Raw genomic sequence first — 25331 nt, 5'->3', positions numbered from 1 at the left:
AATATAAGAAATGTTGTAATCTAATCTTATCTTAGCAAAGATAATTATAACTGTTTTATAAGAAAATGATTTCTTATAAATTACTGATAAGGACTAGACCTATATAACTCTATTTGCTTCTTAATTAGCACAAAAACAGCACCTCACTCTTACTCTTTCAAAAGCATACATACTTTCAACTTTCAGCATAAGCCTGAAGAAAAGGTACCCCTCTACTTAAAAAGTATAAAAATCTTAAAGCAGATTCAAGTTTTTAAGGCTCACACAGAAGTATTAAAACCAAGATAGGCTGCTTCATTAAAAGCACAAAGGTGCTATATATGTCTAAAGTCTGAAGCTCCCCTTCTGAATAAATAATAAGATTTTGATGGAAGATTCTAATATACTTTATTGTTGAATATATTTGAATCTTTGGCTGTACCTTATAGTTGTTAGAAACTACTTTTTCTCTAATAAAAAAGAGAAAATTACTAAGCAAACATTTTCACAAAAGTGCGTGTCAAGATACTGTATTTTTATAGCACCAATTAATGAAGAATTATTTTGTATAATTTTTAAAAAGAAACTTTTGGTCTTTTAGAACTATTTCAATTTCTATCCTAAGACATTTCTAAATGCCTAAAACTAATAATCAATTGTAATATCAAAGAACTGTATCACTGTTTATTTATATGCATTAATTATAACTCTAAACTCTTTGTGGCTTAATTTACACACCTAATACCAACCTAGGACTTATTGTTAGGAGAATAATTAAGCATAGGACTTAGAAAGAGTATGCCTCTCTTTCTTCTTTTGCAAGAAGTATTTTGTTTCAATATTTGTATGTATTCCCAACAAGTCATAGTCTGTTCAGATGACTAGCAAATAAATGAAAGTCTTGGTTTGTGTTGAAAATTGTCTGATGTCAGGGGGACTCTAAGTCACAAAAGAGGTACTGAGAGGAATGTTTTCTGTTTAACTCATAATAATGCCATTAGAATGTCAGAAATTGTATAGGGTCTCCTGATTGGGGGTGGGGGGGTTGGACTAGATGACCTACAAGGTCCCTTCCAACTCTTAATCTGTTACTATTAATGCAAGCTTTTTCAAACCAAATAGCTCCATTCAGTTCTTGAATAGGTCATTAGATAACCCATTTAAAAAAATAAGGGAGGAGGGAAATGAAATAAATTTAAATCAGATTTAAATCATTTTAATAATTTTCCCTTCTGTTACATTAAAATGATTGTTAACATGCAATTTTTCCTGTGCAAGAACTTACTATAATTATGCATCTGTTTGAAGTAGCAATTCTTGGATAGTGTTTTTCATGAAAACTAAGTGACTGCAATATCAGGCCAAGGTAAACAATTAAACTGCCTTTTATTGTCATTAAATTACAGATATGAAATATTTTTTTACATTTTAAAAAAATCTTCAGTAACATTAGCAGAGACATGCCGACCAAAGTCCAAGCAAGTGAAACTGATGTAAACAGTTTTACTGTATCCATTTCTGTGCATTTTTCTATGACGGTTGCCTTTTTGTAAATAAATTCATCTCAGACCAGGAAGAGCAGCACTATTCCCATGTAATTCATTTAATATGGAATGTCTCAGATGTAAATTAAAAATCAGGTAATACAGTGGAGTGCAATATATCTTCAAATTGTAGCATTTCAGGGGTGGAACTGGCCTTTCAAGCATTTTTGGAAGACCATGTCTGGGCACCCATTCCATACTAAACTATGCATTCTACATTTGAAATTTGGCTTTCTGAAACAATTCAGCCTGAAACCTCACTATTAGAGGTTAGCTTCTCATCAAAGATCCTCTTCACTTGAACTGAAATCAGTAACTAGGCTAATGATATTTCAGTCAATTCCTAGCCATATTGCTATCTTGTTCTGAAATACAGCAAAAAATAAGTAGATGTAAGAATTGGTAACTTTCTGAGCAACCAGAAAGCCATCAACTGTGTTTCACATATTGGCAATGCAATTTAGAATTTCATTTCAATATGCACTTTCTAAAGGAAATTGATAACTGTAGTATCCATGCAGATGGGATAATCACATGTACCATATGTACTTCTTTATGAAAAAGTATGTTTCTAATATATAGAGGGATCTCTAACAGAAATAATTGTGATAGGCTTTGTATGAATATGCAACATAAATACAAAAGTTGTATTGACTCATTTTTGCAGCTACTCCTGCTACTTAACTATAATATAATAACCTAAAATGAAAATAATAAAGTCTTTGCATACTTTATTTTGAAATCTCATAAACCAATTTCCAACCCTCTGTTTCTTTCTTTACTTATTTTCTTATTATTTTGTCTTTTTGTGTCTCAGCCACCTTGTAATATTCAGGTGCCATTTCAGCGACAACATATTGTAACAACACTTGTATATCGCCTTTCATACCATGCATCCTAATGCCATGCATCCCAGTTTTGTTGAAGAGGAGCTAAAGGGAACTCGGTATATCAGTATTTATATTGGCCCACCCCAGAATCTGGGGAAAAACTGCCATGTGTATATGGCGTACATTTGCTATTCTGTATATTCAGAGTTAGGATTTAAAAATTTCACTAACTGCTTATGGGAGCAGTGCAATCCACCAGGCCAAAATAATTTAAGTAATGTTGGTGTTCTTTTCTTTATTATGTATAGAACTCTATGCCTATATTCTGATTTTCATCCAATTTAGATCATCTGACTGATCTTAAGAACAGGGATATTCACTTTGTAACTCTCCCCAAATTTAATTAAGACTCCCAGACCTTCTCCAAAATATTATTATCACGTAGTAATTTTAAATGTAATAGAAGGGAAAAAATTCTTCAATACTTTGGAAATAATCATAGTATGGAGACTATATGTAATAAAATCAATTCACATTAAGCTTAGTTTTAATCCTGATTTAGGTTCTTCCCTCATCTACTCTTCTCTCTCCCTCTCTCTTCCTTGGGCAGGGATGAGGTTCCTATACATCATTTAAGACTCCAGAAATTTGTGTAATACTAATTAAGAAATTAGAGTTTGTAGCCAAATCTAAAAGTATTTTAGTTTTGAATAACTGGATTCTAAAATGTGACTGGGACCTCAGGGTATATTGCCATGGAAACAAAGGAAATTATTTGATTCTTAAATTCTTTCTTCATTCATAAATGAAAGGGGAATTTCTACCAATTCCTCCATTCATTCAATACAACTTCTAAAATTCATCAGAATTCAGATACCAAAGGAAAAGTTTATTTTTAAAAGATGGACTATGGAGAAAAGAGAAAGCCACATTTTATTAAAATCAAATATGTTCAGTTCAAAACAAGAGAAATTAGGATTAAAACCAATCTCTGAAAATTATATTTTTGTGGGGTTATAGGTTAACATCTACTAAGTAAGAATAGTGAAAATCATGTTTTTCAACTGTCCCTTTCACATACTATTTAATCTAGTTATGTAAGATAGATGGATAGATAAATAATGTATCCCACTCTTAGATGGTAAATGTTCAGAGGTCTGTATACCTCTCTAGTTTTCCCCAGTGAGTTAAAGGATTCTTTGAATATGGGTCAGGATTAAGATCTGTGCAGTGGAACATTTACTGTCATGCAAAAAAGAAAAAGAAAAACCCAACAATAACATTTTAAGTCAGCAGCAAACATAGTGCTATAAAGTTCATTTGCAAATTCTTTACTTCCAAACTGGAAGGACAAAGGATGATTTTTTTAAAAAAATAATTCTTTTATCTTCCCACTGCTTTTCTCAATATAGCCCAGCAAACAGTCATTCTGCTTCTGTAGGTAGAACATGTACAGCCTGAACTAAACATCCTAAGGTTTTGATTAGTTTGTTAGTCATTCTAGAGTGATCTGTCTAAATGCTATTCCTAAAGCATATCAACTTTCCTCAATTTGGTACCTTTTTTCCACTTCCCCCAGCTGGATTGTGCTACAATGCCTAAGGGCAGATATTTGAACTAGGAACTTTGAGAGTTATTTAAGAAAAGGTATTGGGAGAAAGCTAAGGTACACATTTAGACACACTACATAAAAAGCAAATAAGTTCTAAACATTTCAATTTATATACTAGAAGGAAATGCTTAAAAATGCTTCTGCTAATAGTTATTCCATTCCTTTTCAAAAGTGTTAGTCAGTCTCTAGGTGAGATAAACGCAGATCCAAACCTGGTTCCTTTTTTTCTTCAGCCAGTATAACATAAAACCAGGTTTATGTTATTCATATACATATTTGCTCCAAGTTTATATTAATGTTTAGAATTAAATATACCATCATTACTAAATCTCCATTAGGCAGATATGCTGGAATTATATTCATGTCAATCTGTTGTTAGTCATATATAATCACTACAAATACTGATTCACGAATATTGAGAGAAGCTTTATATTGATGACCCATAAGGAGATGCTAAGTGATGGTGTTCAGTTGTCATATTCTCACTCTGGCACCATCAGAAGTGTTAGAAATGTAGCTCTTAGAAGAGCCATTCAACATCTAGAAAATGTTAAATTAGACACAACTCTTACAACCAAAGGGTTTCATGGTCTGTCTCTCTGTTTTGTCACATGATATTAAATTTATGGGGATCATTAATACACAAACAATAGTGGGTATTTTTTTTTGACATAGAAGGTTCAGTCTGTAAAAACCTGCATCACCTATTCATCCTTAATAATCCAGTCAGCAAACCACATGTAGGCTGTCATTTAATCTGCTTTGGTCCCACGTAATAAAATGACCCTGCTTAAAAATTTTCAAATAACCCATAGTTTTAGAAGGCGATATACTTGTTTATTTTAATTTTTATTAAATAGCTTTGTAAAGGTTAATTTTTACTATAAGAGAAAAACAAAAACATTTCATTCTCAGTTGAGGGTGCTTTTTCTTATCACATTAAATTAAAAGCACCAACATGATTCAGCGAAAGAAAAAGAACATTTTTCTGGTTGTTTAGCCCTTTATGTTAATAAAATATTCAGTTTGTCTGACAGGAAACTAAACTGAAGGTGCTTAAATTACAACCATAAAAATACCTTGCAATTATTATTGTAGTACTGTTGCTTATGGCCTGTTTCCTTTTTTCTTCTCCTCCTTCTCTTTTTTTCCTGATATGTATCTTCTTTAAAGTGCCAATAAATGGTAAGTTTCCCATTGCCCCATCAATGCTGTGGGGGGTGGGAGATGATTTGCTTCACATCAGTTTGGATCAGTCCAGTGGGGTCATGTTGTATGTTGCCCTGCATGTAAGCTGACATATAACATTTCATGCTTGATGTGATAGACCTTGTCATATATTTATCTAAATTTGCAGCATGCTAACCTCAGTCAAGTATTATCTCAAATCAAAAGGTTCCTCATAGTTGTTCTATATATTTCCTTTCCTAATGTATCCAATCTCCATTTCCATTTTTTTCTCTTGCTTAACAACCCATATCATTTTATGCATTTTTAAACATTTTGCTTTTCACTAACATGAGTCCTGAAATATTGTGAAAAATAATAAATAGTATCCTCCTCCGGGAAATATTGAATTATTTATTAGACTAGGACTTGATGAAGTTTCAGTCTGAAATTTCTGAACTATTTAGAAATCAGTATCCTAAAAAAATAAATTTCCCAATGTACTGATAGAGCAAATAAACGAGCAAATAAAATAATAAAATATGGTCTACACATTTTTATTGTAAACTAATAGACCTCTGTCTCTTCCCAATACCTTGTGATATCTCAATGAATAAACTACACAGTAATTACAATTTAGCCCATCTAGACAATGAAAGATGATGATGATGTTAAAAGCCACATTCAAAATTTATCATTAATTTTGTAAATCAACTGGAAGTAGTCCGATACTTTACTGCATCTTCTTTCCCTAGATGAAACTCAGACGGTTGGAAGTGACACAAGTAGTCTGGTCCAGTCACACACCTACAAAAAACGAGACCCTGTAGATGTGCCATACCAGACAGGCCAGCTCCATCCAGCCATTCGTGTTGCAGATTTATTGCAACATATTACTCAGATGAAATGTGCAGAAGGCTATGGATTCAAAGAAGAATATGAGGTAAGTAAGCTCCATATAACACATACTATGTTGTGTTATTCTCTTCCAGTTTTTTTTTAAATTGCAGATAAATTCACTGAAAAGTCATTTAGATTGAATGATGCAATGTGAGGAGGAGACAGTAAGGAACATCAAGATCTATTATTATTTCCAATGTTTTGTTTCCTGCAGAAGCTAATAGATGTGAAGCCAACAAAAAAAAAATCAGCTCTAGATCGATGCAAAATTGGAAAGGACCGTTTCATTTTGATTTAGTCTTTAGCCATGTACTCCTTCCATAGAGCTTCATAAAGGGAAATGATGGTCTGCTTCTAGGCCCCAAGGAGGAGGTGCTACATTATGTAAAGCAGTTGTCAAACTCAAGACCCGGGGACCGGATATGGCCCGCAGGGTGCTTAGATCTGGCCTGTGTAGCTGCCCTGGAAACAGTGATTTGTTGAATTTATCTGGTACCTCTGCCAGTGAAATGGAGCTTGGGAGGGCTATATGCGACCACCACCACCCAGCTTCATTTTCACTGGCAGAGGGTTGCAGGACATCGTGACAGCTCAGGAGCCGGTTTTCTCTGGCAGAGCACCTGACACAAGTGACATTGAGCTGGCCGTGCCCATTCCAGCCACACCCACCCCAGCCCCCTGAGATCAAACACAATCCTGATGCAGCCCTCAATGAAATCGAGTTTGACAGCCCTGGTCTAAAGCAACTACTCTAGTAGCCTTTGATATTAAGCAATATGATTCTTGGGATATTTTGGGTCCTGGAAAATCTTTTTCCTTTTCTCTGAATGGAGGTCAATTTTCTTTAAGGAGAAGGGAGAGAAGTTAGCAGGACTTCTTCCTTTCTGTCATTCTAACAGATGTCCTTACTAGTGTAAGCATGCTTATTTGAATGTTCATAACTGTTTATTTAAAATAATGTTTACTAAAGACTAACACTAGCAAAATATAAAACAATATAAGATGAAGATGAAAAAGAAAAAGAGAAGGTGTAAATATAATGAAAAAATAAAAAGTGCAGCAAATAGAAAAAAGGAAAGGAAGAAAGTGACTTCCAATCTTCTATAAGGATGTTACAAACAGACTTAATATCATTCTTCCCTCCTTGAAATTACATTACAAAGTTTCAATTGATAAATCCCAAAACTATTAATTCAGTTCTATCGGTTTTCAGCAGAAAGTATATAAAAGTCTCCAGCGTTTCGTAAAAATACTTACTGTCTTTTCCCTGATTAACAAGTCAGTTTTGTATTCCTTTATTGTATGTAATATTCTGGTGTTATTAATCCTTGACTTGAAATTTAAATGTTGTCATGAACATCTTTTTCTTCCAAACCTTAAAAAAAAAAAATTAAGGCTTCAAGAATGTTCACCTTATTCTTTAAAACATTTCTTTCTTTCTTGTTTCTTTCTCTTGTAAATTCAGTAGTAATCAAAATCTGTATCATTTTCATATCTTGGTATAATATTTGTATTTATTCTATATTTATTACTATTATTTTATTTTACAAAATTTATACTTTTAATTTGTTTCACCTCTCCACTCAATTATCCTGAATATTCTTCATAGTTATTTTTCATCGCTTCTCTTATTTCTTCTTTCAGATCTCTTTTAAATGATGCATTCACATAGGCTGTTAATTTCTTAGTTCATCAAAGACTTGTTGAAATACCTCAAGTATCTCCGTTATTTAATACAAATTTCATTACTTTTCTAATGACAGCCATTTCAATCCAGAAGGGAAAGTAACAAGTAAAAAAGGGGACTCCCTCCTTTCTCTAGTATTTAGTCCCATTCGTTACACACAATTCTGTAATCAGATGGTCATTAGCAAATTTCCCCTATCTTTTATTTTGCAAAGTTGTCCAGTCATTTTGTCAAATTAGTAACAATAAAATTCTTTCCCACTGAGATAAGTTAATTGTTTACTCATTTTAAAAATACTTTTTAAAGCAAATTGAAATTCAACTAGTCCATTTTAAACTTCATTATTTTAATTCTTGGCTATTTTTTTTTACCTTTAATTATTTTTAAATCCTTTAAATTATTCCTTTGCTCTTTTCTTTAATCTGGGGATAAAGGATCATTTGCTGGATGGCTAGATTGCTCTGCTGCATCAAAGATCTCTCTTTAACTTTGAAGTAATTGTCTTCCAAGTGGGAGCTTTTGCAAATCCAATGTCTTTTTACAGACTATGCTACCTCTGAGAGCTTACCATCTTTCCATAGTCACTGCTGTTCCAAAAATCTATTTCTCAGACTCACAAGACTGAAAGTTCTACACAACTGTCAGATTAGTGAGAAGTGTGTAGAACTTTCAATCCTGTGGATCTGAGGAGTAGATTCTTGGAGCAGCAGTGGGCCATTTCCTGGCCTTTCCTTACTTGGAGAGGCACTGTTGCTATTCTTAAACTAGACTCATTAGTATGAATATTGGTTGTCAGCATATCCTGAAGTATTTTAGGATTTCTAGTCTTTTGCTGGATAAATGCCATGTGACAGAGATAAGAAATACATCTAATTTGATTATATTATATTTAGCTTGATATTCAAATGACAGATATTTTTTTCATTGTCTTCTCAGTTTATACTCAATATCATATTACATTGAATGAGATTATCATGAGTCACCCATGCAGAGAAACCATTCGCCATCCTGCAGGGGAGTTTGTCAATCTTAGTTTTTCCCATCCTAAACACTTTCTGATATACAGGCAAAGCAACTCTAAAATAATACTAATTTTAATTTTATAAAAATTGAATTGCATGCATTACAAATATAAAAAGCTGGAAATCTTATGCATGCTTACTTAGAAGTTATTTTCTTTGAGCTCTGCAGCTTGCATCCAAATGACCTTGCAGAATATTAACTTGTAAGTTATCTTTAAGGCATAATTAGATGAACTAGTGAAAATGGACAAGAAAAACAATACAGGTAGACCTCGACTTAACGACACTCACTCAGCAACCGTTTGAAGTTACAATGGTCCTCCCCAAAGCTACTTACAATCTTGATTCAAACTTCTGCAGCCACCCAACCCCTGCAGTCATGTGATCACATTTTGGGTACTCAATGACCAGCCTGCATTTACAGTGTTCTGCAGTCATGTGACCATAGTTTACGACTGATTTTGTCAGAAATTAACAGTGTTCCATGATGTCGTGATGGCCATATGATTGAAAAATTGTCTTTGGACAGCACTGGCTCAATGGCCTTGAAACAGAGATGGCCTCTGCAGTTGGCAATGACTAGTGGAGTAAAATCCATAGGGACTCCTTTTTTTTGTCAGTTTCTGGGGAAAAAATCCAGTGACGATAATAGATTTGCTTAAAAAATGAAGTATAAACTTTAAACCTTTGCATTCGCTTAATAGTCTCTGCAAAAACGTTGTAAAATCAGATGTCATGTGACCCATTTAACGATGGCATGACATATGGCCATAATTATGGGATCAATTATGGTCAGAAGTTGTGGACTACTGGAATTAATTACATTAGCTAGTTATCAGGCTACATTCTGAACATAAAGAATAATATAAAAGTAAAGATTTACTGATGATGTTGTTATTTTATAAAATTAAATTAGATCCTCCCTGGATCTTTACAGCAATTTCTCTTTCAACTTTTATTCAGAAAGACCTGCTAAATATTTAGGATATAAACCAGGTGGGCAGATAATCAAAATGGCCAACATCTTAGAACTACCCTAGAGTAAATGTGCCAAACATTTTGGACCTTTGTTTTGCATTTTTGGGAATTTGATGGCTGGGGGTGAGGGTTAAGGGATCAAATGACTGCTTTCAGGTGATCGATCAGTTGTCCACATTTCTACAGCATTGCAATCCAGAGATTTGCAGTGGCTTACATTTTACTCATATTTCCATTTTAAAATCCCTCAGAATACAGATCCTGCCCTTGATATATCATGTAAAATGCAATGTAGCCCTTGAGCTGACAGAAGTGATATGCTTCTGTTATAAACATTCAATAAATATTCTGTATTTATTTATTCATACATTCATTGAATTTATATATTACTGGAGGCAGAATGTATAGCACTTCCTCATCTGATTTCCCCCCACAACACAACTCTAGAAATTAGATTGGACAGGATGATGCTGACTGACCTTAAGTCACCCAGTAAGTTTTCATGGCTGAAATTAGACTTTGAAATAACTCTCCTTGTTTTAGATCAGCATTTTGAATATTGTTTGCCAGCACACTATGGGATGGGTGACTGAGGAATTCTGGGAGTTGAAGTCCACAAGTCAAGAAACAAGAGAAAATAGCAGTCAAGAAACAAGAGAAAAAAATTAAAGCACTAAATAAGTAGATAAGAGATTTAGAAGAATTATAAAATTAAATAAATTAAAAACATATTCTCAGAATAATATTAATTTAATCCTACATACTTGAATGATTTACTTCATTTGAAGACTACAGATAATTATTAAAATCAAGTTAATATATGAGTATCAAGAAGACTAAGCAGCACAATATGAAAACAAATTAAAATGAAAAATTACACTCTCATCTAATCAATAAGAAATGTATTCTTATTTAGCAAACATCCATGACTTAAATGTTAAAAGTTTATATTTAAAAAATCTGAAATTTAGATGTGTTAGAAGCTCATTATATAATATGACTATTATTAAGTGTTGTACTTTATGATTCTTGACTCTTGATTAATGTATCTTTTCTTTTATGTACACTGAGAGCATTTGCACCAAGACAAATTCCTTGTGTGTCCAATCACACTTGGCCAATAAAGAATTTTATTCTATTCTATTCTTATTGGAAGAATTATAGTGCACAACTAGTTTGCAAATTTATTAAATTTTATATCAAATTTCTTTTTCAAATATGACATTCAGGAATATTCCTATAACTTTGGTTGCCATTTTAAATTTATCTACAATTGATTAGATATTTTTCTTACCATTTTCATAATTATAATACTGCTTTTACACTAGATACATTTTAAAATATTTTAGCAGTGAAATAAAATTAGCTATAGTTCATCTGTTTTATTTCAACTTCATTCTAGTATTCCTGTATAATAGTTTACCTTAAAACGTTGATTACATTTCAAAAATACATAAAAACCTAAGAAGCAGTTCTTAAAAAAAATCTAATATTTATTTCAGTCTATATATTCACTAACTTCCTACTAAATGTCCTACTAAAGGAAGATACTTGTTTTTCAGAGGATTTTCTGATACAAGTATAGGGAACTTACAATACTGCAATCATCACTTAATAACCACAATTAAACCTGGAATCCTTGCTGTTCTGTGAGCTTGGTTGTCTGCTTGTAAATTTTTCATTATCCAACTAGGTAACATCATGACATTACCCATTTCATTGGATAATGAAAAGCCTGCAAATATACAACCAAGCTCAGAGGGCACCAAAGGCTTGTTTTAAAAGCATTATTAAAAACATTACTTTAAACAGTGAAGTTGGTCCTAGCATAGCATTGCTTCAGATGAACTTAACATATCTAATCAGTATGAAAGTTCATATGAGAAAGGGGGCAAACTGAACTCAGAGGGTCTACTCCATTCACACATGCATCCAAATTTTTTGGAAAAAAGATTCCAGTGAGTTTGATAGACAAGATAGGGTAGAAAATATAGGACACCAATTTTGAAATAAATGATGACATTTGTACAATGTACTTCAGTATGAAAGTTATTTGTGCACAGATAAAATGTGGGGATACTTTGTCTGATATAGAGTACACTCAGTTGAAGTGTTTGTCATGTAGCAAAAAAAAATAGGTTGCATTTATGAAACTAGTATTTGAAATTAAGTGTTTCCCTTTATTCTGCCTTACTTACCTGGAATGCTAAGACCATTTTAGAATGTAAGGCTTTTAACAAGGTATTTGTGAGAATTAGCTCTGGCTAATCAGAAACAAATAGTTTGGGACAATGCTAGTCTGTTGCAAGAACAAGGAACAGATGGGTTTCTCCCATCTGGAAGTGTGTATTAGGGCTTACATTTTAGACTTGGCAATTGCCTGTATTCTTTCCATAAAGTTTCCTTAGTCTTACAATAAGCAGTTTTATTGGAGAGTTGTGTCTTTTACTCATTCCCATTGAGGTTTCCTTAATCTGTCAATAAACATATTTAACACAGAGATGCATATTTGAATCATTGACCATGATATTTCTAATTCTAGGCATACCCATGAGAAGCTGGCAGGGTTGGACAAACTAATTGATTTCATTTGTTTGGTTGGGGTTTTTTTATACCCTGCCTTTATGATTTTTTACAAATAAGTTGAGGCAGCAAACATCCAACACACCTTTCTCCTATTTTCCCCATAGCAACAACAATCCCTTATGGTGGATTGGGCTGAGAGAGAGTGACTGGCCCAAGGTCACCCAACTGGCTTTCATGATTTAGGTAGGTCTAGAACAGTGGTTCCCGAAGTGGCAGTACTGCCCCCTGGGGGTCGGTAGAATGCCTTAGGGGGACGTTAAGAGGCAGGGGGTGCTAAGAAGCAGCAGGAGGCGCTGGCACTCTGTCCGGCAGCCTCCAGGGGGGAAACAGGGGGCACGCAGATCGCTATCTCTCTCTCCCGCCTTGTCCAGTGCAGCAGCTCTTCCCATGGCAGTATCTACCCATGAAATGAACGTGTGTGTGTGTGTGTGTCAGAGGAGGAATGTGTGTCGAGGGGGAGGAAATGTTTTTCTTGGAGTTTTGAGCTGAGAGGGGCCAGAATGAGCTGAAGCACCAATGCGACTTTTCCCTGCTCCAGTGTCATCAGTCTCCGGGCAGAGTCTCCCCTGACTTCAACCGATGGAGGAGAGAGTTCCGAGCAGAGAGAGAAGCAGAGAACGTGTGAGCAGGGATCTTTTCAATCTTGGGGGGCTGCATTCTAGGGGGGTCTTTTATGCTAGCTCTGGAGGGAAGGGTGGACTTCCTCCCCCCCCCCCATGATTCTTATCCAATCTCTCTATCTCTGTGCGCCTGGAGGGGTGGACTAGATGCCCTTTGAGTTCCCACAGTGCCCAGAGGGCACCCAGGCTGGAGCTGCCAAGACTCCAGATAGGTAAAATGGAGCCAGAGCTCGAGGGGTCCTTTGTGCTCCCCCCACTCAGTCTGGAAGGAGGGAGCCCCCAGCAGATGCTGCGGAGGACAAGGGGGGAGGTGCAGCCCCACAGCCAGCCAGGACTTGGGGACCCCACACTCACCCCAATCCGAAGGAAAGCCAGGAAAACCCTCAGCTGACAGAAGAGACGGAGAGGATCTAATCCGTCTGGATCCTCTCCCCAGGCCCCCTCCCCTTGATGGGAATTTCCATAGGGATCTCTTGGTTTTACAGGAGAAAACGGCGTTTTCCATCCTTGAAACCCACGTCTCTCTCGAAGAGCCCTTTCCAATCCCCCCCTCAGCTTCCAATGGGAAGGCATCTCCCCCTTTCTTTCTGTAGCTCGGGATCCCACTTTTCCTTGCAAAACAGCCCCTGACGAAGATCCCGGAACAAAGTTTGGCCGTTTCTCCTCCATTTTCCACTCCTTTGCTTGGACAATTTCAACATCTGCCCATCATTTCAAAGCGCAACAATCTATACTTTCATCAGAAAAAAATATACAAAGTAACATTTTGGAGGGAAATTGCCAATATAAAAATGCGGACATAGAAGTGGAGTCGTGATTAACTGTTTTTCCCTCAGAAATTTGTACTGTGGAATAGGAAGCACTGCTATAACAAGGGTCTTTTTTCTAATGGTTTTTCTTCATTATTTCTTTATTATTATTTATCATGGTGTAAAATAGAAAAAATAAAGCAAGTGAGGAAATGAGAAAAGGAAGGAAAGGGGAGGAGAAATGTGAGAGAAAGGAAACACCGGCCCCACAGGCATGTCAGGAAATAGAGCAAAGCCAGTCTGGCTTTGCTCTACTTTTCAAACACATCGCCACTGCTGCGTTCTAAGTGCTGGTTCCTCAGGTCCACCCCATTCAGCCCGCTGCACCAGAGCGACCTGCCCAAGCAAGTCCGAGCAGATCAGTGCACCAAGTCAATGGGGTGAGCCTGAGAGAGGGAAAGAGAGAGAGAAAAAAGAGAGAGAAAAGGAGAAGGAAGAAAAGAAAGAGAAAAGGGAAAGAAAGAAAAAGGAACAGACAAAGAAAGAGGCGGGGAGGGAGAGAGACAGAGAGAGACCTGATGCATCAAATTGAAATGAGGCCTAGTTTAGACTTGAGGCCCTTTTCCACATTGAAACATCTTTGCCAGCATCTTTTCCAGTACATTGAAACATCTTTGGCTTCTGTTAAAGGTTTTGTGGACAAAACACGGTCAAGACTATGAGGAAGCTCTCACATTTTGTTGATGCTTTAAACTAGGTCCATTGGACCAGATCTCCACCCTAAAAAATTACTTTTCCCCAATGTATTACAGTGCCAGTTCTGAAGAAGGAAAAACCAAAATGTACTTGTAAATTACAAGAACACACACAAACATACACACTCCCTTCTAACCCTGCTGGAGCAGGTGATTGGATTAGAATTGATATTTCATTATGTTTCTCCTCCCTCCCTCCTTTATTTCTTTTTCTTTCTGTTCTTTCCTTTCATCCTCCCCTCTTTCTTTGTCTGTCCCTTTTTTTCTTTCTCTTTTTCTTTTCTTCTTTCTCTTTTTTCTTTTCTCTCTCTTTCTTTCCCTCTCTCAGGCTCACCCCATTGACTTGGTGTGCCGCTTCACTCAGACTTGCTTGGGCAGGTTCCTCCGGGGGAATGGGCTCAATGGGGTGGACTTGCGGGGCCTGCACCTAGAACACGGCAGTGGCAGCACGTTTGAAAAGTAGAGCAAAACCAGAGGTTGGTAATTTCTGCTACAAAGAATCACAAAAGCTTCTGGGCTGTGCACAAGAAGGGACACACATGTCAATGCAATTCAGCAACATAAAATAAAGAAATACAAACAAGAATTGGCAAAGCATCTCTGATTAGATTCTATTCACTGCTAGAATCTAATCAGAGATGCTCTGCCAATTCTAGTCTAATGACCTGCTCCAGCAGGGTTAGAAAGGAGTGTGTGTGTAGGTGTGTGCATGGCTGTCAAAACTCCAAAAACAGGTCAAGTAGCTCTGGGGAGGCCAGTCATAAATTAGAACACTTGCTAAACACCCAGCCATTAAGTGAGGACCACTTGTATTTGGTTTGCCAGTCACCTGGCTATGCCCACCCAGTCACATGATCACCAAACAACACCTACCAGGTCACATGACCAGCAGGCCACGCCCAGCCAGCAAGCCATGCCTAGCCAGTCACGTGACCAGCAAGCCACACTCAGCCAGTCACGTGACCAGCAAGCCACGCCCAGCCAGTCACATGACCAGCAAGCCACACCCTCAAATTAGGCCACACCCACAGAAATTTGAATCCCACTCCTGGGATGGGGGGGCACTGAGGATGAATTTGTAGCACCAAGGGGGCAGTAGACTGAAAAAGTTTGGGATCCACTGGTCTAGAACTCAGTCTCATGCTTTTTAGCCTTTCTAATTTAAGAATACTGTAGTTATATCTTGAATTATAATTTTACAATAGAAATAGAAATTTGAATAGATGAACAATTACATATGGCTGGTCTATTAGCTGGTTAGCACCTGAATATTTTTAAATAAATAGAGTTATATTTAAAATGGCTCACCTAATTGTTAATCTGAATCCACTTTATAGCTGAACACCTAGAGTTATGCAGTATTGTCTTTCATTTAAAAGCATAGTCTTACATGTTAAATATTACAAAACTTCCCTTGCTAGTTTAAATGAAGGTTGCAAATGTGTCACATTTGAGGATGATGGAGGGAATAATATTTGAATAGACCAAGTCATACACAGACTAGAATACGTAAAGAAGCTAGCAAAAGAATAAAATGTTCTCTGATATCCATAAGAGGGAGAGTTTTATTAATTCCTATTTAAAAGACATTATAAATGTTTATAAATGTCCTGAAATAACTTTTAACTTATTCAAACGATTTTTCTGTTCCTTCCCTCCAATAAGATTATAGTCATTAACACATGCATTCTGTCTTTGAATGTGTTTGTGGACGTGTATATGAGTTTTTGTTATACTTCTTTGCTTTTGCAAAGCCATCACTCACATATTCATGCCAAATCTATGCCAAATCAGTGGTTTAAAAATATTATTGAAGTGACATTTGGATGGATAGAATGTTGGATTAAGCCAATATGCTTTTCTCCTTATGTTGAAAACTGTGAAAACAGCTCTGACTTGCTAGAGTCAGCAGTTGTCTATGAGTAAATGTCAGCTGAATATGATTCAGTTCTTATCCTCATTATTCCCCAGGATAGATTCAGATAAAGTTGATATCAAGGATTAAAAAAGAAAAATTAATTGTCTGCTTGGATTTATAAATACACCAGATCTGTCACTACTTCAGAGTTCTTCACAAGAACTCTTCACTGTAGGACAGCATCATGGTCAAAGAACTTGACAACTTTATTTAAGCTTCTTTCCTTCAGAAAGCCCATGAGAATTGGCCTGCAACACAATTTTTAATTTTGAAAATAAACGAACCTGCTCTATTCTGATTGGTGAAGATGGCTCCCCTGAAAAGGACAGGAGTCATTTCCTTCTTCCCTCCCTCTGTCACAGGATAAGCAGAATTTGAGCTACTAAGAGAAGAAACATAATGTCTCTGGAAAATCAGGTAGCTGGGAAACATTCTAAGAGGAAGATGGTTATCACCTCTAGCTTGCTACTTAGCTGATACAATTAATTGATAGTCCTCAATTTATAATAATTTATTCAGTAGTGATAATAATCTGGGCACTTGGCATCCAGCTCACACTTTTGATCAGTTGCAACGATCATCTGATCACTATTCACAACTTTTCCTGCAAGATTCCCAGAAAGTCAAGAAGGAAGCCAGCAGGGAAGGTTGCAAGTTGCTGACATAGCTCTCTTCCACTTGTGCACCCTCCCGAGCCCCAATGCACTTTTCCTGCCACTCACATATTCCCACACACCCTTCCCAATTCTCACTAGGCCTCCTTTGCAGCATTGCACACCTCTTTGATTCTTACTGTGCCTCCCTCATAGATCTCCCTAGTCTCATCACACGTTTTTTCCACCCTTGTGCATCTTCCTCAACACTCGCCATGCCTTTCTTGATCCACATACACCCACCCCAACTCTTGTCATGTCTCTCATACCTGCATGCATCCTTCACATCTTGCACATACTCCTGTTCCTCCCTGCTCCTCCTTTGCGTTGTCCTGTACACACACTATCACACACTATCCTCAACCATCACCGTGCCTTCCTTGTATCCTTGAGCACCCTCCATAACCCTTGACACGCTCAGCATGCTTTCCTTGTACTCGCACAGACCCTCCACAAACCCTGATATGCCTTCTTCACCCTCTCACATCTTTTCCTACCCAGCAGCAGCCACCCGTCTGCCTACTTGCGACTTCCTTCCAGCTTCTCCATTGACTTGGTTGTGGGAAGCCAGAAAAAAAGTTGCCATGCCTAACAAACATGGGATTTAATTAATAATAGCAACTGGGTTTGCAGGGATTGCTGTCACTAAGCAATGCTATCACGGTTAATAATTGCATTGTTTAGTGATGGAAATTCTGGTCCTAATTGCTGTTGTATTGTCAAGAACTATCTCCCTAGTATCTTTGTATTTCCCTGGAAAGTCTTTCGTCCCCATCTGAAATATATGTATATGTGATTATTTGTCTATCAGTGATAGAAAGATAAGATCAAGAAAGCATTTGCTGAAGAAATAGATATGAACTAGAATAGAATAGAATTAAAGAGGATGCCTCATTTTTCCTTTCTTGGAGATTTCATGAAACTGGCTTGAAATTTATGACCAGCCTTATAGCCAGACCGGACTTATTTTTAGCTTACAGTAGATAAAGACAATTTATTAGAGTTTTTTTTTTTTAATTTGCCAAATTAATTTTGTTACAGAGCCTCTTTACTTTCTTCTCCTGTTGTTAAAAGACTTGTGAAAGAACATTTCAATTCCGAAACATATTTTTAGATTAATTAGGTGCTCCTTAGCTAAGAAGTGTTTTTTTGAAAATTTAAAAATTCTAGTCTTTAAGCAATATTGCTCTCCACAATTGCTGTTAACGTTCTACTTCAAAGCAGGTTAAACAACTTATCATTGAATTCATAAAATTTCTTTCAAAGTATATGAAATTATCAACAAAATGTTGATTCTTTGGTGATTATAAGCAAACAGTATTTTATTAATAGAAATTATGCTGATTCTATTAACGAAATACTTTGCTTATGATCACCGGTACCAAAGTTTCTCACAGTTATTATTAATTAATAATTATAAAGTCAAAGTAAAAATGAAATTTGTAATAGTTTAAATTTAAATTCTAATTCTTTTAAAATAAATTTGATGTCTGTATGCATCAAGTGTATATATATCTTACCAATTTTCTTTCAGAATTATCTTTTTTAGCAATAATTAAAGTTTACAAATACTAAGATTAAAAAACTGATATGAACTAATAAAAATATTTAAAAAAAGAATAGTGGAAAGAGTAGAAGAAAAGAGAAAAAGAAAAAGAAGAAATATAGAAGTGTTATACTCTTCCTCCAGACAAATATTTGAGTAATTTACAATTTCTCTAGTATTTCTGTTTTGTAAATAAATCTGTTTTTCTCATAACTTCTCCCTGATCAATAATAACATTACAAAAATTCATTATTCAGCCCTAATCGATAAAGATCTACTAAGAGCTGCCAAATATATCAACATGCATATTTTAATCTTAATCAAAAACTTCCATTTTTAAAATCCAAACTTATCCCTTTCCTTAAGAAATAAAGCAAAATAAATCTCTTCCCATTTATTAACAGAACTTTAAAACCTTGTTATTCAGTCCTGGCCAAAAAAAAAACATCTCATTAACAGCTAACAGAAACCACAGCACATATATTTTAATCCTGATCAAACAGATTCAGTTTGTAAAACTTTGGTTTCCTTTTTAAAAGCTTAATCTTTCATGCCACCAAGTAATGTTTGTATGCTCTCAGAAACAGTTTCCTTGGTTTTACACATTCTTTTTGTAAATCTAAAATAAGACAAAATTCCAAGTCACTCTTCTGATTTATTATTTGTATGTCCCCTTTAATTTTTAAGACACTGGCAGGTTTCATTTGCAAATCTATTTGGACATCTTTTTTCATATCACTTTTATACACTGGCATTACTAAAAACTATCAGCAGATCCACATCTTTTTCTACAATCCAGCTTTTTTTTTTTTTTTTGTAAATGACCACCCCCATCAACACTGACAGGGTAAACCCAATGTCTGCAAGAAAACAACCAAACTCAGAGAGTACCAAAGACCAACACCTCCTCCCCAGGATTTTTTTTCCAAATCCACCTTTGAACCAATCTCAGTCCCTGTTTTATATTACAATCTGTTGTTCTTCTATACTCTATATTATGGTATCCAGCATTCTCATAAGTAATTTTTGTGTATATCGTTCCCAAACAGCCTGGATTTTTTTTACAGTCAAATAGTATTGGTCCATTTTATTACCAATTACTCCCTTTTAAGAATAATTGTTTGTTCTCTCTGGTTTTCTCTAGTCAAACATCAAGTCCCCTCGTATCATCTGTTTATTTTTCCAATCAACAAAATTTTCCCATGAGAGGATTTCTTACCGTTAATTTCAAAATCTTCATATATTTTTATAAATTTTTAAACACCCCACAGGAAATATTCTTTCAAATCTGTCTAGCCTATTAACTTTCTAAAATCCACTTTCTAATCCAACTTCTGCTGTTTTCCACAGCTTGAAGCTTTTCTTCTTAATCCTTAAACTTACATTGGAACACGAGTAGAACACATCCAGGTTAGAAGATTTTCGAGCAATGTAGTCAAGCTTTCCCTTCAGAAGCTTCTTAACTTCAAAGAAATCAATAATAAGCAGGTTCCTAAGACAGTTAAGAGAGGAAGTAGACAAACCCATGCCTCTTTCAGAGGTCACAAGTTATGGCTTAGGCAGGATGATTATTCTCTATGTTCTCAGAGCTCTCAACATGCTGGGGTTCACTGTCTTTATGGTCTCTTTGGAAGGAGATTCTGTGTGGAGGAAACCTGTAGGCCATCCTTGTCCTCTTTTTCATCCGGAGAGAAACTCTGAAGGGGCAAATTCTATTTTTGCCACAGTTTTCTCTACTTTGGTGAAGCCATGCTCTGTCTGCTATTGCTACCCAGAAGTCCAGAATGGGAAAAAAAAATCCTAAAGAAGGAACAGTGCTTATAAAGGTTTTTTAAAAATATACAATACCAGTAGACTTTCTGAGACTATCATCTGGAGAAATAACCATTCAGGAGATCTTAGATATATAGACCTTGAAGAGATTCACAGCCAATCTCACCCTCTGTACAGATGGTGCCTAGAACTAAAAGCACTATGTGCATTTGAAACATTATTCCAGATAGTTCTAAGCCTTCCATGAAAGAAGGAAATGTATGTGAAGAAGCAGCTGAAAACTAGCAAAGACAAGTGAACTATGTCACTAAATGGCTATTTGCTAGGAGAAAAGTTTGCTGGGATGATGTATCTGAACATATTTTTAAGCTTAACGTCATTCCTGTCATAGGCACATGTATATATTTGAATTTAAATTAATGTGAATAATTATATATAATATAATTCACATTGATAGGCATAGTTGTCATGAATTTTAAAATATTCTCGTTAGAATTCATACTTTTTACCTCATATTTCTAGCTCTTTTTTTCTCTTGATCACTCTATCCATAATTCTCCACTGGGCACCACATCTATGTGATATTTATACACGTCCCTGGATCAACCCAGTTTTGAGAAAGGAGGAATTTCAAAATAGGCTTGCACTCTGATTAATATATCAGAGGACTTGTGATAACATAGGAAGCAATTTATTTCAGACAAAGCTCAGTGTATTAGAGAGCTCCTTAATCTAGCAAAGGAAGACATAAGGAGGACAAACGGCTAAGCCTTGGACAAACTCAGCCAAGAAATTAAATATAAAATAGTACTGGTGATTTACTATTACCATGGATTATCAAGGAAGCCGGCTTGGGATTCTTTATTATTTGCAATCCTGCAGCAGAGACTGATACTGAGGTTAATATAGTGCTTGAGCCAAATATGATTTAATGCATTGGATATGCTGTAAAATTTTAACGGAGGAAATTCATTTGCACTGCCAAACAGAATATCAAATAATGGAAATCAGTACTATATTCAGCAAGTGCAGGTTCAGTGCTATATGAGGGTCCTGCAACAAAATATTGTAGAGTACTGTTTCCTATTCTAGTGCATTCTTTTCATATTTCTGGACAGATGGGATATAAATGGATGATGATGATTTCCTAGATGTATCTTTATTTAATTTTCACATCAGAATGATGTTTTTAGAAGAAACTATCTAAACTACCTAAACTTTTCTAAACTACCTTTAATCTTCATAGAAACAGGGTTGGAAAGTATCTTAAAGGACTTTAACTCCAACTATCTGCGCAGGGCGAGATTCCTAATAATACCCCAGGTGAATGATCCATGATTCCTGATACCATCCAAGATAAACTTCCAGGAATGGAATCCTGGTGAGTCCAGAAGGCACTTTGTCCCACTGCTTCATAGCTCTCACAAACAGGAAATCCCTCCTTATTTCAAGTTTGGACCTCCATCTGTAAAACTTTGACTCATTCTGTCCTACCCTTGGGACCTATGGAAAATAAATCTATACCTTCTTCCATGTAACAGCCTTCCACATATTTGAAGAGTGATTTCATATTTCACATCAACCTTCTCTTCATTAAAGTAAATATACCCACTAGCTTTAATTGTTTTCCATGGGATTTAGTCTCCCAGATCTTCAGCATCCTTGTTGCTATTCTCTGGACTTTTCTCCACGTACTTCCTGTTTTGTGACACTACTGGACATAAGATTCCAGATGCGATGTGACCAGGAAAGCATAAAGTGGAAATATCATTTTCCATACTCTATTTTTTTGTTGATGCATCACAAGATTGCATTAGCTATTTTGGGAGCTGCAACACATTGGTGATTCATATTTAATTTCTAGTCTACCAGGACACCCAGATTTTTCTTTACAAATATTGGTAATCAACCAAGTACTACCTGTCCTATGATAGTGCACCTATTTTTTTTCCTACCTAAATGCTGAACTCAATATGTCTCAACATGTCTTGTCATTAAACTAATGACAATGTATAAGTTATTCAGTGTCTTTTGGACTCTACAACTTGTCTTCTGAGCTACTAGCAATGACTGCCTACCTTTTTTAGAATGTTTACCATCTTGTTACTCTTTCCACTGCTAACTTTTCTCCTTTATTCTGCCTTCACATCATTTTTTTCTTTCTAATTAAAACTTTTTTTTCCCTTGAACCTACCTAGAAAATGCCAGTCAGTCAGGAATCAAATATGGAATGTGATTATGTTATAGTACTGCATGACCTTAAGATTTTATTATTGAAAGAGTGTGTTACTGTAGACAAAATGAATTCAGAATAAGAATAACGCTTTCTAAACAAACAAAACAATACTAAATTGCCAAATTTTCCCCAGCCAAAATTGCTCACAGGGAATATTTTTGGATCAACCAATAAACCTCTCAAATTCTTTAGAACTTCAACAAAAATGCCATTAATTATATAAATGAATATCCCTATGCTTTTTAATATAAAATTTATCTGAAAACAGAAAAAATATTTCCTTCATGGACCATGAAAAACGTATATTGTTACATCATCACAGTGGGACATTCAAAATGCAGTAGTTCATTTGACTGTGGAAGAAATAGGCCTCTCTGTATTCACTGAATTACCAGCTTCATAAAAACAGTAGTGCTTCAACATCGTGTTAAGGCTTTGTGTTTGTTTCTTCAGGGGACAATATAATGTTCTTTCCTGCTTGGTTTTTTTTTTTTTTTTTTGTGGAGACATTTCTAGAGGCCAAAGGCAGTTTAGTTATTGGATACCTAATTATAAGTTGTATTCTGACAATCTACTTTTCTTTCTTGTGAAAATGGCTCTTCCTACTAAGCAAGCTATTTTGAGAAATGGATTTCCATTTGGTTTGTATGTCTTTGTTCCCATTGTGCATATATCAAAGTTAAGCACCTGATACCTATGGTATCAGTATCTTAGAGCACCTCTGTTGATGCCCATACAACTCAATCTGCTAATAAAAAATTGTTTTTAATTAACAAAAATTAACTGATAACCAGACATGTTCTGGAATAAAATACTAGCATTCGGCATTACTGCCATTTTTAAGCACACCTCTAGGCCTCATATAAATGCTAGAAATATTAGAAAATCTGATACTACCATGTGCTGGGTTTAGTACTGTTACTACATACTGAGGAAAAAAGCAAGGATGGTAGAGCACATCCTGAGATGTTTTGGTGGGACTAGGATCAATCTCATCAATTTGCTTTTGATAATTATATACTTTATACCTGTTTGTGCCCACACTTGCTGTTCAAGTGTACTTGACTCACATTGTAAGGAATCTTATTAAACAAAGTCTATGCCTCTGTAGTAGCATCACTGTGGTGTTTGGGTACGGGTTACTGCTTTTCCAGTTCAGCAGTTCTCAGAATTCTGCTACTGTTTGATCTGCTTAGAGAAAACAAGAATTGGAATACAATCAGTATTATATTTCTTTTGAAGCAGTCTTAAGCTGATGTATTGAATAAGAAGCTATTGATGGGGTTTTTGATAGTTATACAGAATCTAAAATCTGAATGAGCTAAAAATCCCTCTTTGGAGTTTAGGGTTTTATTTGCATTTTAATAAATAAAATATTGAGAATAATTAGGACAATTTCTTAAGTAATATCCAGCCTATACTCACCTGTCATTTTAGTTGTGGCTTATACAAGTGAGTTGTCTTTGAAAGTTGTATCTGCATGAAAGACCTCAATACATGATACGATATATAATCCCAACATATGTACTCTTCTAGTTAATAATATATCTGTTTGTGGGAAATGGGACCTTTAGTTTTAAATATCTTGGTATTATTTTGTTCTTGCAGTATCCTGGGTGGTACAGTTGAGATGTGTAATTATATCCTGAGAAAATTGATGAGGAAAGAGCAGAGTAATCTGGAAGAGGTTATTGAGTCTCCAGGCATGTATCTCGCTTCAGAAAAAAAAAAAATGCTCGTCTATTGGGATGTTTCATTTTCTTATGTGTTACATTTGGAGATAGTTTTGAAAATGCAAAGTAGTTGATATTCATGGAGAGCTTTCATTTTATGGTGTAATATTATAGACTTTCCCCTATTATGGGTGTTTCCAAGGTTCACTGACTTGTTATAGAATATATGAGATGTAGTCAGGAACAACACTTTAATTACAGGCTATAAAGAATAGAAAATGGAATTTATTTGTGGAAAGGCAACATATATTGCACAGCAAGCATTTGTTTAAGCTCTCCTGGTAGCATTTTTATTTTAGAAGAGGAACAAACAAGCCTAAATTTTTGTACACAATTTGGAAATAATATACTCTGTACATTAATTACACTATAAATATACATATTGTACCTAAGGGATTTCTATAAGAGGAGAATTATAAAATCTTATCTATTCATTCTACTCATTGTCTTAGACATAAATTTTGAAGACACATTATTTAAAGTTATAGCTAATTACTTTGCCAAGAAGTATATTGCTAAATTAGAATTTTAATCGTTCTTCCTAGTATATTCATCAGATAAATGAAAAGTAAGTTCCATGTAAAAGTTATGCTTCTAAAAAAGCTATCTTGAATTTAAAAGGAAGAAAAGGTGCTAGAATTCTATTACGTTTCCTTTCTCTAGCAATTCTAATTAAATCAGGAAGGCTATTTTTACTATTCACATTTTTAATTTAAGGACAAAACTTGATCAGAAATCACAAGTAAAAAGTTCATATATCATATTGAACTTATGACAGAAAATAAATAAATAATAAATACATGTCATTATTCAGTCTGCAAATGAGTTGGCATTACTGTGCCATTCCCAGTTTCTCTTTGGTCATTTGGCTGGGACTACTTGGAACTGTAGTCTCAGAATAACCGAATTGGAAGTGACCTCGGAGGTCTTCTAGTCAACTACCTGTTGGCAGGAAACCCTATATCATTCTGGACAAATGGCTATCCATTCTCTTCTTCAAAACCTCTAGTGATGGAGCACTGACAACTTCTGAAGGCAAGCCA

General features: G+C 35.4%; 1 protein-coding gene across 23 annotated transcripts in view; it reads left to right on the top strand.

Annotated features, from left to right (window-relative positions):
- Positions 1–25331, top strand: part of PTPRM (protein tyrosine phosphatase receptor type M) — a 465145-nt gene that overhangs the window by 357538 nt on the left and 82276 nt on the right. For all 23 annotated transcript variants that reach the window (XM_087931096.1, XM_026699382.2, XM_087931092.1 and 20 more), the window contains one exon: positions 5888–6075. In XM_087931096.1, coding sequence (XP_087787222.1) covers positions 5888–6075 — 188 coding nt within the window. The remainder of the gene's footprint in view (positions 1–5887; positions 6076–25331) is intronic.

The sequence above is a fragment of the Pseudonaja textilis genome, chromosome 3 (genome assembly GCF_049901715.1).
Source record: "Pseudonaja textilis isolate UNSWEBS1 chromosome 3, rPseTex1.2, whole genome shotgun sequence".
NCBI classification, from domain to species: Eukaryota; Metazoa; Chordata; class Lepidosauria; order Squamata; family Elapidae; genus Pseudonaja; species Pseudonaja textilis.
The sequence above is the reverse complement of the archived record's forward strand: the minus strand, read 5'-3'. Positions and strand labels throughout refer to the sequence as shown.